This window comes from Contarinia nasturtii, unplaced genomic scaffold (assembly GCF_009176525.2).
Source record: "Contarinia nasturtii isolate CC-2019 unplaced genomic scaffold, AAFC_CNas_1.1 Cnas_scaffold_2678, whole genome shotgun sequence".
NCBI lineage: Eukaryota > Metazoa > Arthropoda > Insecta > Diptera > Cecidomyiidae > Contarinia > Contarinia nasturtii.
In genome coordinates, this window is record NW_022199997.1 from 1,421,980 (window position 1) to 1,438,835 (window position 16,856).

The 16,856-nt window shown below is 35.4% G+C and overlaps 3 protein-coding genes across 3 annotated transcripts; 1 reads left to right on the forward strand and 2 right to left on the reverse strand.

The window, feature by feature from the left end:
* The first annotated feature begins 4,685 nt into the window (after positions 1-4,685).
* Positions 4,686-9,116, forward strand: LOC116348805 (focadhesin). The gene is made up of 9 exons (XM_031779939.1): positions 4,686-5,095; positions 5,162-5,386; positions 5,461-5,629; positions 5,693-5,992; positions 6,052-6,836; positions 6,918-7,115; positions 7,179-8,229; positions 8,295-8,512; positions 8,585-9,116. The coding sequence occupies exons 1-9, from the start codon at positions 4,821-4,823 to the stop codon at positions 9,045-9,047; spliced, it is 3,684 nt and encodes a 1,227-aa protein (XP_031635799.1). The 5' UTR covers positions 4,686-4,820; the 3' UTR covers positions 9,048-9,116.
* Positions 9,097-12,471, reverse strand: LOC116348806 (malate synthase-like). The gene is made up of 5 exons (XM_031779940.1): positions 11,918-12,471; positions 11,548-11,829; positions 10,842-11,467; positions 9,484-9,622; positions 9,097-9,419 (listed from the first exon to the last, which is right to left on the reverse strand). The coding sequence occupies exons 1-5, from the start codon at positions 12,254-12,256 to the stop codon at positions 9,153-9,155; spliced, it is 1,653 nt and encodes a 550-aa protein (XP_031635800.1). The 5' UTR covers positions 12,257-12,471; the 3' UTR covers positions 9,097-9,152.
* Positions 12,472-12,752: 281 nt separating this feature from the next.
* Positions 12,753-16,148, reverse strand: LOC116348877 (mitotic spindle assembly checkpoint protein MAD1). Its single transcript, XM_031780064.1, has 7 exons — positions 15,989-16,148; positions 15,742-15,879; positions 15,479-15,654; positions 13,996-15,405; positions 13,843-13,920; positions 13,667-13,774; positions 12,753-13,578 (listed from the first exon to the last, which is right to left on the reverse strand). Exons 2-7 carry the CDS (start codon positions 15,854-15,856, stop codon positions 13,222-13,224), a joined length of 2,244 nt encoding a protein of 747 aa, XP_031635924.1. The 5' UTR covers positions 15,857-15,879; positions 15,989-16,148; the 3' UTR covers positions 12,753-13,221.
* Positions 16,149-16,856: the final 708 nt, after the last annotated feature.

A 16,856-nucleotide genomic window follows, 5' to 3' on the forward strand; every position in this document is an offset into this window, starting at 1 on the left:
ATCTTTTGAGGCTATCCATTCATCGATCCAATTTCGCACTCCTTCAGGATTTCGAAACGATATCTCGGCCAGGCCCATTTGCATCGAGCGGAATAGGTGATAATCAGAAGGAGCAAGGCCTGGAGAGTACGCGGGTTGATCAAGCCGCTCCCAACCGAAGTCTTGTACCTTTTTTTTAACGATGGCTGCATGATGTGGCCTAGCATTGTCATCGTGAAACACAACTTTGTCTTGTTTAGACGCTATCCGTGGCCGTTTTTTCTTCAATGCATGCTCCATTTTGATTAATTGCATTCGGTATCGATCCTCTGTAACCGTTTCATTTGGATTTAACAGCTCATAGTATACGACACCCTTCTGATCCCACCATATGCACAACATAACCTTCTGGCAATGAATATCCCGTTTTGACTGCGAAGGTCCTGGTTGGCCTGGATCAACATACGCTGCTTTACGTTTGGAGTTGTCGTAATACACCCACTTTTCATCACCAGTGACAATTCGACTCAAAAAACTATGTTTTTTGTGTTCTTTCAGATGATTTCTGCATGCTGTGATTCGTGCTGCGAGTTGATTTTCATTCAGTTGATGTGGTACCCATTTGTCTAACTTTCGGATCTTTCCCATTGCATGCAAACATCTAGAAATGGTTTTTTGGTCGACATTTAACTCCATTGCAAGTTCTTTTTGCGTTCGGGCTGAGTTTTCGTCCAATAATGCCTGCAATTCCTCATCTTCGAACTTTTTGGGCTGACCTGGCCGTTCTTTGTCTTTCAAGTCAAAATCACCACTTTTGAATCGTTTAAATCAATCTTGGCAGCTTCGTTCTGATGGAGCTTCTTTACGATAAATAACCCAAAGCGTTTGATGTGCTTCAGCGGCATTTTTCTTGGAATCAAATAAGAAAAGAAGGGCACTTCGAAAAAACATTTTATCGCGATCCATTTTGAATCGATTTAAAAACAATGACACTGTATGCAAAATAACCCTTTCTGCTCTGAATTAGATTGGCAAATGTCACGTGTTCAAAATCCAATTGGATTCACCTGTCAAACTTCACACAGTTTTAAGTAGCGACATCTAAATTTCGACCGCAGGAATTAATGCCTACACCCAATAATAATTTGGTGGACAGACTATTATTATCAAATTGATGCATTCATTTTTCGCTTTTCAGCGAAATCATTTTTTATTTGTTTCAAAAACCACTTTAACTTATGCGGAATATGCAATAGTGCCTTACTCTATAGTTCAGTAATGTTTGGTGTAGGGCGGCGCCACCGTATGTACATAGAAATTTACATTTAAACTAACGCCATCTAACGTGTTTGATTATTTTTTTCCCCAAAAAAGTGGCACTATAACCCGTCTTTGGGAATATGTGAATATAGACATGTTTTCAGATCATTGATATCCCAAAAGATGATAATTGATTTTTGATTCAACTCTCAGAATAATCAGCTGTTCCATTATTTCATTTTAACCCTTAACCGGGCAGGTCGGGCTTCTGAGGCCCGGTAGCGCATTTTCTTGAAAAAAGATACATAAAATGGGCATCAGAGGACCCACTTGCCCGATAACGTTAGGATTTTGACCTGCCCGTTTAAGGGTTAATAATTTTACTTTTCCGCACACACCTAGTGTGTAAGGTAAAGTATTGGAATCGGTCGAAAAATTAACACCCATAAAAAATGTGTTTTCTGGGTGTTTTTGGGGCCAGGGAACACGAATCTAGCGTTTTTTCGATGTCCGAATGTATGTGCGTACCCTGTACCCTGTACCCTGTACCCTGTACCCTGTACGCAAAAATTTGTTAACACGATAACTTTCAAACAAGAAAAGTAATTCAAAATCTGACTTCACAGGATGATTGGGGGTGCCGAGGAATAGAAACCATTAGGTTTTGAGCGACTTTGGTTGACAGGGTAAAGTGTCATGTCTGGTGTGATGCCCATGTCCATCCATGGGAAAAATTCAATTTTTCTTCCAAAAGTGATATTTAATGTATTCTTAAACACTCAAAAATGTGTATTGGGGGGTTTTGGGGTACGAAAAAACCGAATATGACGTTAGTTTTGCGATACAATCAACTTTCGAAACACTTTTCATACAAAAAATTCAAAAAATTTGGATTTTTGTATGGAAGCCATGCCTGTATGATATCGTAATGAGCTGAAACTTTGCACAGGTTATTTTTATCACACATAAATACTATTCCGAGAGTTTGAAGACATTTCAACGAATATTAGGGGCACCTCCCGAACAATATTTTGGATTTTTCGCTCTAAAACGAAATTTTGTATGGGAAGTACCCTTAATATGCATTGAAATTTCTTCAAACTTTCAGAATGTTAACTTTTTGTGAAAAAAATAACCTCTGCAAATTTTCACATGATTACGATATCATATAGGCATGGCTCCGATAGAAAAATTCCCATCTTTAGTAGTTTTTGTAAGAAAAGTGCTTCGAAAATTATTTTTATCTAAAACTAATGTCAGATTTAGTTTTCTTTCATGTCGTGGATCACAGTGCGGAAAAGTTCATCTTACGGATGTAAGACATTTTATTCGTATTTAAATTAACAAAATTCCCAACGAAAATAGCATCGAATTTTGGTACATTTGGCCGAATTTTTGGTGGAATAGCCATTAAAAACAGTCGATATTTTGTTCATTTTTGTTTGGCTAGTCACAGAACTTATTAACAGAGTCATTGGAACACATTTTGGCCCATAAAATACTCTAAATTTTTAAACTCAAGACAAGAAATTTTGGGGATATGAGCTATGCGGCATTTTATAGCTTAGACTTGAGCTCAAAAATCGGTGAAATTTTCAAGTGACCAAGAAAGGCTAGTTTTCGAGCTAATGACCATTATGTGTCCGGCCAAACGGTAACTTTTTGGTTTTTGGCCAATTTGGCCACTCCAACTTGAAATTTTTGGACCACAAATGGCATCATTCGATAGTTCACTTCAAGACCTTTCCAACGAGGTGCATATGTCCGGGGTGCGTCAAGTGAATGTGCCTCGGTGTCTGTAGGGACAAAAGTCAGAAAGTGACTTTTGGAGGACGGCCACGGCCAACATGGCGGCCAAATCGTACTTTAATCACAGAAAGTTTCAAAAAGATCAGAAACAACTACGCAAAATTGGCCACAGACAGACAGACATTTTGATTTTTCATAGGAATTCTTATGAAATTTTTAAAATAACAAATTTTTCGAACGGATTGATCGATTTCGACGATTAGGGGGTCGTTAGAAAGGTTTCGAGCTCTAGAATCCGAATATCGATGTTTCAGGAGTCAACGACTTCATTTAGTGCCATCTATGGCCGTAGAACTGAATTATGACCCTTTTCTTGAAAGGACCATTTTTGAAGACAGGTGGACCGATTTTCGAACTTTGACATTTTTTCTTGATCTATGGTCCAAGGTCTTTCCGACCATACATCAATTGGGGCGAAAGGCCTTCTGGGTCTGGATTTCGTATATTAAGTGTATATATAGCGAGTTCGACTTTTCAACACACTAATATGGTTTCGTCACTCGTGCGAACTGCCGTCCGCTGTGATGAGCCAATAAACATTTATAATTACCAGGTGCTTTGTGTTGTTGCTTTGAAATACGTGTATATGTACATCGCTGTAGTTGAGTAACATATTCCAGCTTCTGTTGCAATGGGATGAATGTCATGAAGCCAAATTGTTTGCGTTGAGCGGTTTACTTTCAGCTGTGGAAATTAAGAATAAAATCGGAAAATAGAAAATCTACAAATCGTAATTTCATCGAGTAAGTGGAAAATGAATTAAAAAAAAGAAACATTCATACATTATAAGCGATTTGTAACAGATCCTCTCCACTGTAGTCTCGGAATAATGTCGCATTTTCAAATTCATCCATTAAGTCCATGTTTTGTGCATTTACTGATCCGATTGCCTCCATATAATGACGATAATCTTGATAATCGTTAGAATTATAGTCGATCGATTTATTTGTGGCGCAAGTGTAGTAAGGTATTGATTATATGCTTGAAACCATGAATCTTCTCCTCTTGAGAAAGAATTATTAAAAAATTGTAACAATGTCTTCCTCTTCGAAAGTAAACAGCTTTTTGAAATCACATTGCGGAAATAGAAACATTTTGGAAAATTCCTTTATGGGACTGAACACGATTTAAAACGATTAAAAACATATTACGTGTTCGTGAAATCTATATTATTATAATAATTTTTTATTTTATTCGAAAAATTGAATCTGCGATACATTTGTGCATTCATTTACATGCAGCCCGATTATTATTAATTTTGTACAAAAAATCAATCTCAGTTAAAATTAGTGAAAAAAAATCCCTTCACCGTATTCATAATCATATTAATAAGTTTTGAAAACGTGATTTGAAAATAGAAGCGAGTCCATTTGCCTAATAAAATGATTAGATTAGAATAAAAACCCGAATTGAAATTTTCTATAAAAGTGGATAAATATAATATAATAATAATCCTCGGTCATTTATTTCAATATATATTTTTGCCTGTGGTAAATATTTATAACGATGACTGGAAATGAGGTAGTAGAATAGATTCAAACGTACGACATGTAATATACGAGCTCATACAAAAACTACATATGACATTTAGGTTAAAAAAGCGGGCAACGTAGTTCCAACACATAACCATAACATAAACAAAACATTAATTGGTGCCAAAATTCAAGAGAAATAATAAAGTTTTGATGAAAACAAAGTATCGAATTATTGAAATTGCATTTGTTGAATGAACATTTTTTACTGTACCAAACAACAAGTGATAAATTAAAAATATGGAAGATTTAAAACATTCAACTAATCACAATAATGTGTTACAATTATCGAAGGCACTGCAAAAAATTGCAAAAGCAATTGAGCAACAAAAGAAAGATCCAACAAAGAAGGAGTCCACCATCGAAGAGTTGAATTTTCTAAAAGAGCAATGCATATCGAACAATACACAATTGAGTTTATTGGCCAGCCAGCAGTTGTATGGTCTTGTTGAAAACGGTGTTCTGGAGCCGGCAAATGTACTTACAATGTTCATAACAATGCTATCAAATGCCAAGTAAGTTTCGAAATGTTTAAATAAGTTAACAGAAAAATCAGCGCTCATATTTTACCGTCTATTTAGTACGCCAATGAAGATATCAGTGATCGGTGAGGGTATTATCAACGTTCTTCTATTAGATTTACAAATTGCGACTAGGCATTTAAAATCCACTGAATCGTACGTGTGTCCTTTTGGAATGAAGTCCGCACAGCACCCGATTATAACATTGTTGATTCAGAAAAAGAATATCGATGTACTGGATTTGGCCAGTAAGCTGAATGGCATTTGTACTCATTCCGATGAAAAGTAAGTTCAACCGATATAGCGGTGATTTCTCTTTTTCAATACGATTTTTTCATTTATGTTCATATTTTTTGCAGTATACGCTCCAATAGCATTGCATTTTTGCGTCCAGTTTTTCTTCACGTTTTGTGTAATCCACTGCAAAGTCTCAACATTGAATCGATTTGGTCAGTTGTGTTGAAGCAACAAAAAATTCATGCAACTACCGCTCAAAATTTACTTCAAGAGATTTTTGCGTGGTTTCGAGTAAGTCATGTTTACTAATGATGTTTTGACCTCCGTCTAATTCAAAAATCAATTTCAAAACAGATCACACCAGAGAGATGTCTTAGTCTCTCCACACAACTCATTGACGTTATCGAATTCCATTTGGATATGGATGACGGCCAAGCAGCTTTCGACTATCAAATCTATTTAATCGCATTGATACTTTCGATGAATGAATTTGGATACGATCCAAGGAATGCCATTGCTACGATTTTGAAATCCATTCGAAAAATAAATGAAACGCTTGACGAGAATGTAATTGATTACATGCTGATTTGCATGGCTCAAATTATTCATAGCATTTCACCATTCTATTTGGGCAACGCACTTGAAATTATTAAGGTAATGAAAGTAACTACTCAAATTCGAAGGAAAATTATAAATTGCTTTGTTTTCTTTAGGTTTTGATTGATCGGCAGATTGGGGATAATGTTATAGTTCGTAATATGTTATTGGATAGCCTTATTGTACGTTTGGCGATCAATGGAAAAAATCTTCAAGCTCAGGTGGTAGCCGACATTGAACGAATGATAATACAGTTGCGAAAAAATGCAACTGAATCGAAAATATGTAAGGTTCCGAGCAAGAATAACATATCTATGCTATACTTTCACCCATCGATTATCATGAACTTCAATTTGGTTCAACTGGCAGGCATTGAATTGGCCAATTCTCAAACTGAAACATTGAAGCATATCATTAATGTGTTGAGTAAAAATAAAGAATTGGCCAATGAAATGCATTACTTGCTTCGTTCAATACTTCTAAGTATGGATCAGACGGTCTCGTCGGAGATATGGTCCGAAATATTGAATCAATTACTGACCAATGTCAAAGCAAATACAAAAATTTCATGCGATACGATTTATTTCATGTTATACCTGCTGGCAAAAGAAACAAACGGTCACCGACAAATGGAATTACTTCGCGGTCTTACATCATTTACGGCCATCAAAGAAAATATCCCATTGATACTTAATACATATCGTTCGTTAGCTTCATCATCATCGGCTGTACTTCGAATACTTTCAGTTGATTTGCACACGAAATTGTGGCTGGAAGAAAGCAGAACCTATCAATTTTTGCATAAAGTACTGATTTCAGACGATGATAAACTCTCGGCACCTGATAAATGGGAAATGAATGTGGTCAAAGCAAATGCAATCAAAGAGATTTGTTCACAAAAGTAGGTTTTGACATTTCTTGCTAGATCACGTTTCAGTTTCAAGATCCTTATTAATTGCTTGTATTTGATCCGTCTCTCTAGAGCATCCCAACATGGTACCGATTTGGTAGCACCATTATCAAAAATTCTCAACTCCTCGCTTGATAATGACTTGGCCAGCTCGCTGGCATTAGATGCTGTTGTGTGGCTTTGCAAAAGTCACACTGTAAATATCGTTTCAACGTGGAAGGTTTTACAAAGTGTATTTGAATCAGAATTAAAAATAAGAACAACAAAAAGGTATTATTAATGTATTGATGGTAATAATTAAAATTTGATGCAATAATTTTGTCATCCCAACAGCTTGTGTGACTTCTTTGGACAAGTGCCATTATTGAAAAGTGCCTCAAATGAATATGAGGAATTATTCTGTACGGCATTGAAACGATTGTGGAAATTTATCACAGACACCAATGATGTTGAAATCAGTGTAGCTGCATGCCGGGCATTGCATAACTTTGAATTTTCCGAACTAACTCTGCAACATATACCAACCATACTCTACGATAGCATCATATTACCGAAAGAATATCAAATTCAAATTGCGGCATCACACAATGATCCAGATAATGTGCCATTGACAGCAGCTGATGTTGTACCATTCATACCTGGCGAATGTTGGATTGAGCTCTTGAAAAATATAAATCAAAATGCATTAAATGAGGCCATAGAGTTGGTGGTGCATTTGATTGAAATCGAAATGTCACAGTATCGCAGCGGAGTATACATGTTGGCAGAAGGACGACCCGAACCAAAAGAATTGCAGCACTTGCACGCTCGCAGTCCACTTCGAGCGATGATTAAATTCATATGGCAACAATCAGAGAACAAAAACGAACCGACGATTGTAATAAAGTGCCTTGAATGTGTTGCAAGAAAATATTCTCGACCAATTCCTCCGTTGAATTGGTTCTTCCTTATTGAATATATCAACCAAGGAAAATCATTTGAAAATGCCAACTCTGATGACCAATTCAAAATGAAGAAGTATGCTCTTACAATTGCTGGAAATCAAATCGCACACTCTGGCTCAGCAAAAACACTCATCGAAAACTATTTGCAATCGTTTGACGCAAGTGTCAAAGAACTGGACGAAATTCAAATGTGTTTGGATCTGGTGAGTAAGATTTGTGACGGTGTTTCGCCTCGGATCTTGGCCACATTCATCCGTGACACATTGACATTTTTACATGGCATCTCAGCATCGAGTCATTTTGAGGAGAATGGCCATTTTGAAATTGGGCTCAAAGCAATTACACAGACTTTTGATAAGAAATGTTTGATTCCGGAAAACATTGACATCATAACCGATGAAATTTGCAAATTTTACCATATACTGCCAAGTGATTCAAAGGTGTGACATTCTTGCAGTCAGACATTGAGTGCGTTTTATTAACTTTTCACATTTTGTTTTTCTAGATCTATGACAAATATTCAAATTATATTTTAAAATTGCCCAGTGAAAATTTGGATAAACTGAGCACTCCAGTGGAATGGAACGACGAGAATTTCAAGAAATCGTTGGTTGTTCGAACAAAGGCGACATTTTCACAGAAACCATTCACCACCACAACGAATACATGGATGTGGATTAATCTTTTAATCGATAATGTATCTGATTCGAACGATTCAACCGTGTAAGTTACATTGTTCAACACACTCTCAATAACGATATTGGAGAATCTCTTTAATTTTATGATTCTTTTCAGTGATCGGAAGAGAAAGGACGATTTATTGGTAGAAATATCAAATTTATCAGCACAACGTTATAGTGAAAGTACTTTAAGCGATTGGATCATGTACTTTTTGGGAAAGGTCCAATCTGATTTGAGTCAAGACAATAGCGTACGCATTCCGTTTTCTTTGGACCTATTTATGTTCGTCATAGTAATTGCCGCTGGATGTGACATCTTTGTCAGTGCACCATTAAGCATAAACAATCGAAAACAATGGCTCAATAAATTTCCAGAAGCTCTGTACCTGTTGAGCAAACGGTCAAATTGGACTTGCCACATGCCCAGAATCTTTGAGTTTTTGTATCATTTGAAAACTCAGCAAAAATATTTAGCCAAAGAATATAATTCGATAATTCGCAATACACTGATTTGTGTTAAAAATCATGAATATTTTCTACAGAAATCAACCTGGAACAAATTCATTTCATTGCAGTAAAATGTATACTATTTGTATTAAAGATGTTTTTATTAAATAAACAAAGGCATTTGTGTCCAATCTTTTTATTTCCCAACAATTATACGGATTAAGATATAAATACCATTACAATTTGCTCTCCAATCCGTCGCTTTTATTGTGTAAAGCACGAAATTTATGGTTGTCATTCAAAAACGTTGTTATATATTCAATGTAATTTTTTGACGAAATTATCTCAAGTAGAATATATTTAGACGAAATAAGACGTTTCATATCGGATGTAGTGCAACTCAGAGTCTTACGTAGATTTGCGATAATATCATCAATGTGTTTGTAAATTAATCGCCGTGTAACAAAATTATAGCGATCGTCCTCACTGTCTTCGATTGGAGCCTGTCAAAAAATAAATTGTTAATACAGTAAAAAAAACTTGAAGAAAATTATTTGATATGCTTACGTTGAATCGAATCCATTGCCAAAGTTGAGATCTACTTATTTCGGCTGTTGCGCTATCTTCAACTGCTCCCTTGTAATAAAACACCCCCAATCCCGATAACCAATGATAAATAAATAGTAAGGCAACCGAAATATTGTGCCTGAAGAATAGTTTATACCAAGTGGTTGCATAAATTTAGTTTATTGTTAAAAAGTCAATAAATTATATATTTAATGGTAGATTAAAAATTGTTGAACACATTAACAGCATGCAACGAGAAAGAGAGAATGTATCTGAGTCAGCACAGACATACATAGATGCGAACAAAACTTTTTATTAGGTTAGTGTTTATTGTTTTAAAAATGTGTGAATATTCTACGTTTTGTGTTGTATGACCATTTGTATTTATGACACACAAACCGAACAACGGTCAAATTTCAATATAAACAAAATACCGCACACAACGTATCGGATGCTATGATATTTTTCCAAGAATTTGTTTTTGTGCATTCGCATTGTTCAAGCAGTTGATTTCCTTTTAGTCATTTTATAAACGGTATCAAAGACATATTCGTGAAGTAAAATCACTTTGTGTATGAAGATTTTTCAATGTATGCCCTTGTGTTAACTATAAGTATATGAAATTGACTTTTGTCAACTATGTTGACTATAATCACTTTCAGTTAACTCTGAAACATAACCGACTATATTCGATTTCAATCAACTATTGGTAGTTTTAACCGAATAAAAGTGATTGAAATTGACTTAATTTATAATCAGTCAGTTATTTTTTTTCACAAGGGTGATGCGGTCGGCTTGTTGTGATTGCAGTTACTACAGTTGAGAGTTGTGTATCGAAATGGAGAGGGGAAAAGGGCAAAGTGTCTGTCTGGAATATATTCAACATCATATAGCAATGATGGATAAAGTGTTGCCTGTACGCTCAAAATCAAAATACGTACGACTCAAGCTTGATAAATACATTGAATCGATGCGAACAAGCATACGTCATTCATATTGGAGCAGCAGAAATAGCACCAAATTCACCGATTGGAGTGAAAAAAACGTTTGCAATGTCCAGGAACCAGATGATTGGTCAATAGCCTAAGAAGCTCGGAAATTGTATTGTTCATTTCGTTGACGAGTATATGACATCACAGACGAATTAAGATTTAAAAAAATAATATTTTGTAACGTTTTTTGTTATTTACTGGGCTTGATTTTTTATATTGTGGCCTTGCGATAGCCTTGCACTATTTGACTATTAGTACCGGAATGTGTGTCTAGTGTACACATTATGCAGTTTATAACTCGTTTATAATTCTTCACTCGGTACGATTAATTTGTTCATTTGATTGAGAAGAATCAAAATTACTTACCGCAAACCATCAATTGTAACACCACCCTGTGGTATTTCGAGTAAAGTTCTCTCACTTATATCGTCTACATTTGGCACAATTTTTAATTGATTGTCTGCTGGTCCACATTTGTCCAGCCACAATTTATTCATGTGTGGTACAAGTCGAATATCATGCACCATAAAACCATCAACTCCCATTTCAATCTCTGCCTTTTTCCCATTATAGACCTTATCGATTATTTCAGTGATTCGCTTATTCACTGTATTCTCTTTCCCAGCGGGTAGGACTAAGGCCGCCATGCCTCCAGTTGCAAGAGCATTTCGTTTGTGACACGTATTTATCACAAGACGCATATACGCCGATAAAAAGCGTTTCGACACATTCACATACTTGTTTCGATCGGGTATTAAAAATTCACGATTATTTCCAAATTTAGATATAATACTAGCCGAATAATCCCAGATGCCACAATTCAGCCCGATTATGTGATCACGTATGGAATACAATATTTGTTCCATTGTATATGCAGCGAGAATGTTTTCTATCAAAATGATACTTTTTATTGTCTGTAGAGGAATCGATAAACGGATTTGGGCCCATTTGAAAATTTCATTCCATAACGCACTTTCAGATGGATCTTCGATCTATGGTGAATTGAACAATATTTTTTTTTTAAATACACTCGAAGAAACCATGCTCTTTAAAATATACGGAAAAAACTTACCTTGGACAAATAGAAGTATGGTCCAATTTTCAAGCTGTGCATACGTTGGGCATTGTGATACATTAACAATGCAAAGTCAAATAATGGTCCCGACACTTCTTTTCCATTCACCATGCAATGATGTTCAATCATATTGAAGGCTCGTGGACGTAGCCATAAAATTGGCGCCTTTTCAATATTAGCTGGCCCATTCGGTAACATCGAGTGCACAGCACTCGTGACATTGTAAAGACCCAATACTGTGTTGCGCCAGGTTGGACAATGACCGTCATCAAAATCGACCTAAAGAATTGTAATTTTCATTTCTTTTTTTTTTTTTTTTTAAATAAACCCACAATAGCTAAAATTCATTTAAAAATGTAATAAATACCTGAATTCCTTGTACATCCGCGTACAATGCATCGGTGAAACCAATTGTATTTGCTGGGCTAATGTCGCCCAAATCGAGTTTTCTATTTTTGATTCTCTCTGGAATTTCCGAAATTTTCCAATCACTCTTTTCGGCCTTTTTGAATTCCGGCTTCCAAATTCCCTTTGCGATATCAATACGACGTTTCTCACGTTCTAATAATAATGCATCAACTTTGGAGTCAAATTCAGTTACAATTTCATATAAAAATTGTTTTGCATTTTTCGTGAATAGTCTCGAATATTGATTTTCCAAACGTTGTGGTGGACCCTCCAATAAAACCCTTTCCTTATGTTCCATTTTCAGTCGAACGATTAAAATAATGTTGTCTCACCAAAGGTCAATTCGAACTAAACGACTAGATTTAACTCTGAATAACTCCAAACTTACGATTCTGTCATTTGTACACACTTTTATTCACGAAACAAAGCAAGCAAAGCTGGCAGTTAATCAAAATTGCCTTTAAAATGATAATATTTTTGTTACATGCCTACACAGTAGACTGATAAGAGTGTAAAAACAACTCTCATAATAAACAGATTTGTGCGTCGTTCGGTGTTGATACACCGATGACACTCATGTGTTCTATGACATTTACATATGTGTATGACATGTTTATATTTACGTAGTAGTGCTTATGTCATGACATTCGAAATGTATTGAAATTGGTTATTTTACATTTATTGTTGGCTTTGTGAATGAAATAAAATGTCTATGACAATAATCTTACTCAATCTGAAAAACAATAAAAAAAAAACACACAATAACACCAATGATAACACAATTTTGATTAATTTTTGTATTTGTTTATTTTGTTTTTGTTTCTTGTTTAACCTAGCATTAGAACATCATCAAATGTTTTTCAATAGTATTCGATAGTTTTTTGATGATCAATTCCACCTCCTCCTTCTCGAATGAATCTTTGGACGAAATTACTGAAAGTCTAAATAGTTCAAAAAATAGAATCTTTCAAAGTCCATTCAGTCGATGAAGATTTATCAATTGTTTCGATAAATGTGAAGTCAATGTTTTCTATCTATCAAAGTGATAGGATTGGTTTTTGCGGTGTATTTCGTTGTGCCATTCGGCATTACAAATGTGTCGTATTATTTATCGACGCGTTTTCAAATATTGCTTGATCTTATGACATTTTTTGTGGTTGTTTACTTTATAAATGGAAAATTGTATTTCGGTGTACTTTTTTTTGTTTTGTTTTTAAAATGTGGATGATTTTGATGAATCAATGGATAAACGTTTGGAATCATTTAGTTTACTGCCATCGTTGATCGATTAAACAGTTCTAGGGTCAATGAACTGAGAAAAGCGGGCATTGAATGATGAGCTGCTAAGTAGTTGCCCACCATATCGGAAAGTGTCAGCGAATAATCGGTTTCTAGCATATCGAGTTCGCCACCATCATTCAATCGGAAATTCAAATATTCGTCTTCATTTTCAGCGTACACACTTGATATACGATAGTTACTGTTACCAATCCGATCGACACGATAACCAAATAGCAAGTAAATCACTTCACGGAATTCCATGGAAGCCGCCCGATAAATTTCCTTATAATGCTGCTGTTTGCTTTCAAGCGATTGAATTTTATTTCGCAGCATGTTGATCTAGATAAAAAGAATGATATATTTACAATTTGGATTTGATAGATATTCGCTGATTGATTTCATTTCAATCCATACTGATTACTATTACCTCTTGAATATTTACGGTTGTACTGCCGGATGTGGTTTCATTTAATCGAGTTGTCAAGTCCTGATGTTCGTCTTCCATTTTGCGGATCTTACGCTTGAGCCGTTCAATCTAAAGAGTAAATTTATGTGAAGCAACAACGATTTTATTATGACAAATATGAGCGTTATTGATCTTACCTCAGCTCGCAATTTGTCCATTTCATTTTTATAGTTATCGGCAGCTTCATCTGCTGGATTCATTGTCATGTGCACAACCTGTAAATCGAATTTTACCATAAAATGTAAAAGCTATTCCTATTTAATTAAATCTGAGAATCTGATAAAATGTACCTTGAGCTCCTTGCCATTGCAACCAATGTTGAACGCTTCTTTCATTTTTGCTTGTTCGCAAATCATTTCCAATTCATCTTTGCGACGCTGTAGACGATCATTTTCCATTCGAAGTTTTTCCAATTCTTTGCAAAAATAATCATTTTGTTCACTCGACGATGGAAGACCACCATTCATTTCGATGCTAGCACTGCGCGCCACCTCAAGTTCTTTTTCCAATGTGGCACAAATTTCTTTGTATCCGGCCAGCGATTTTTCGACAACATCCAATCGTGACTTCAATTCAATGTCAGCATGAGAATCAAATGATTGTGCGGAAATGGTCAGGTCTTTTTCGTAATTTTCAAGTAAATTTTTAAAGCAATCACGTTCTTTCATGATGAGAGCGAGCTTCTTTTGTAAACGCTGTAAAGCGTTCTTATAATTGCGTAAATTCGTGGTCAATGTTTCATTTGTTTTGATGTTTAGTTCATTTTGTTTGCGAAGCTCGTAAATTTGATCGTCGATCGTTGCTTTTTCGAGATTTGCATTGCCAGCATCAGAAGCCAATACCAAATGTTCCTTTTGAATTTGATCAATGTACGCACGTAGCTGCGTTGGCGTTGCCAATGTATTTCCTGAACTAAATTCTTCAGCCATTTTCTTCCACAACTTAAGCTCTTGCTCGACTGCATTAAGTTTGGTCTCAAGATCAACATTGTTGTCGGTTTTTCGTGTTTGTAATTCGAGTCGGGTCTTTAAATCGTGCACCTGCTCCTCGAGCAACAGTTTATTTCCGATGGTTTCATGAAGATTTTTGTTGTCCCGAGTCAACCGTTCGCATTCACGCTCCAAATCGGTTACTTTGGCCAGTCGTGTTTGAAAGACTTTCGATAAATTTTTCCATTCACCGTAACTGGCCAGTTCGGCTTCGAGCTCTTTCACTTTTCGTTGTGACGATTCCAATTGATAGCGGTCATTTTCCAATTGACTGGACAGTGTGTTTGACTGTTTAACATTTTCATTTAGCTCTTCGTTGCGCGTTCGTAGCGTGTTGATCTCGTCTTGCATTGCATCGATTTGCATTCGCAATTGCGATGTTTCCAATGTTAGTGACGATATCTGACTATTCAGGTCATGTACTATTTCACGGGCACTGTTGTCCACATCTCGGTTGGCCTTACGTAGCGAATCAACCATCTCATCATATTGTTGTTTTTGTTTTGCCATTTCATTTTTCATTTTAACCAAAGCATCTTTATCGGCCGCACCTTTCTTTCGCATGAATTTCACCATTTTTTCATATTCGGTGTTTTTTGTTACGGCCGTATCCAGTTGAGTTTGAAGATTTTTCAATTTTCCATCGTATAATTGTTCAAGGTTCTTATGAAGATGCGTACGATCTTCAATTTCCTTTTTTAATTGTAAAACCTAAAAAAATGCAATGTGATCAGAAAGATTTGCTACGCGCACACAACCACAATAACAACAAAAATTCGCTTACTTTTGTGTTGGCTTCAATCAAATCGGCTTTAAGAATCCGAACTTCCCACTGATTGCTGCTGTTCAATGTGCTATTACAACTTATGTTGCTGTAATTAAAGGATATATCACTGTCATCGTCTGCTCGGCGACGCTTCAATGATGGAGACGAAAGTGAATCGGTTGACTTTCGATTTCCTATACACGCACAAACAACGAAAACCAACAAAAATGAACACGCATTTTCAATGTAAATATTCAACAAACAAATGACACGGCACTTACCATCACCAGAACTACTAAGAAAACTATAACTCAATCGCTTTGCATTTGTATTGATTTTACTTGATGCTTCGAATGAATCGAACATCTTTTCAATCGAAGTTTTCACTTCTTCCATTTTTATCGATGGTTTTTCTGCTTCTGAAATGAAACGAAACGTCAGGCTAAGTTATTGCGATAAACTGAAAATTCATGGTTTACGTCGTTCGATACGCTGGATTATTTCGACGTACTAATTACTTGTATTTACCTTAAAACGTAGTTTTTTCGTTTCTTTATTCTTACGTTTACGATACGATTTAAGCGTTCTCAATGTTTTCTATGTTGTTACTTTGGCTTAAAGACGCCGCCAACTATACTGATTACTAGACCTACGGCATCCAGTTGCAACAATTATTACATGTGTGTTTATTTTACGCTTGTGCAGGTTCGAACTGTCATTACCAAATGATGAACGACCAGATTTACGAAACGTCGCAAAATGGAAGCAGTACTAGATCAAATTTCGTAGTCAACAGACTAGAATGGTTTAATGACGATTATTTCGTTTTTCAGTTTTGAAAATAAGTTTGATTTTTTCTTTTATTTTCCAAAAGAATTGAAATTTAAGAGCAATAAACCAAACTACTATGTAAAAATTCTATTTGAAGAAATTAAAATGGCGTTATGGCTGTACGATAATTTCAATGACATTTTTTTACCAAGAGAATTAATATTACTTTTTCGGTTTCTTGACAATTTTTCGATTTGAATAATAATTTGTTCATCTATATGAATTTATCTGATGCTTGGTAATTTTTAATTATACGTTAATAAATGAATGGTGCTTTGAAAACAATAAAGAAGCGCTATGGCAATGAAGTTAGAAGTAGAAGTAGTTTGTGCGCTCTTCAAGTAAGTGTGTTCTCACCATCCAGATGATTTGAGCATTCAAACTATTTTATCTGTTGTCGAATGCACATATTTGATATCAAAACATAGAATCTTCAAGAAAAACGTTAATAAAAAAGCACCAAAAATCTCTTAAATATAGTAGTAGTGGTAAACGAATTTGTAAAAAAGTAATTTGATTTTTTATATTTTATTTGTTATTTCGAAACAAACAGCAACAGTGTATA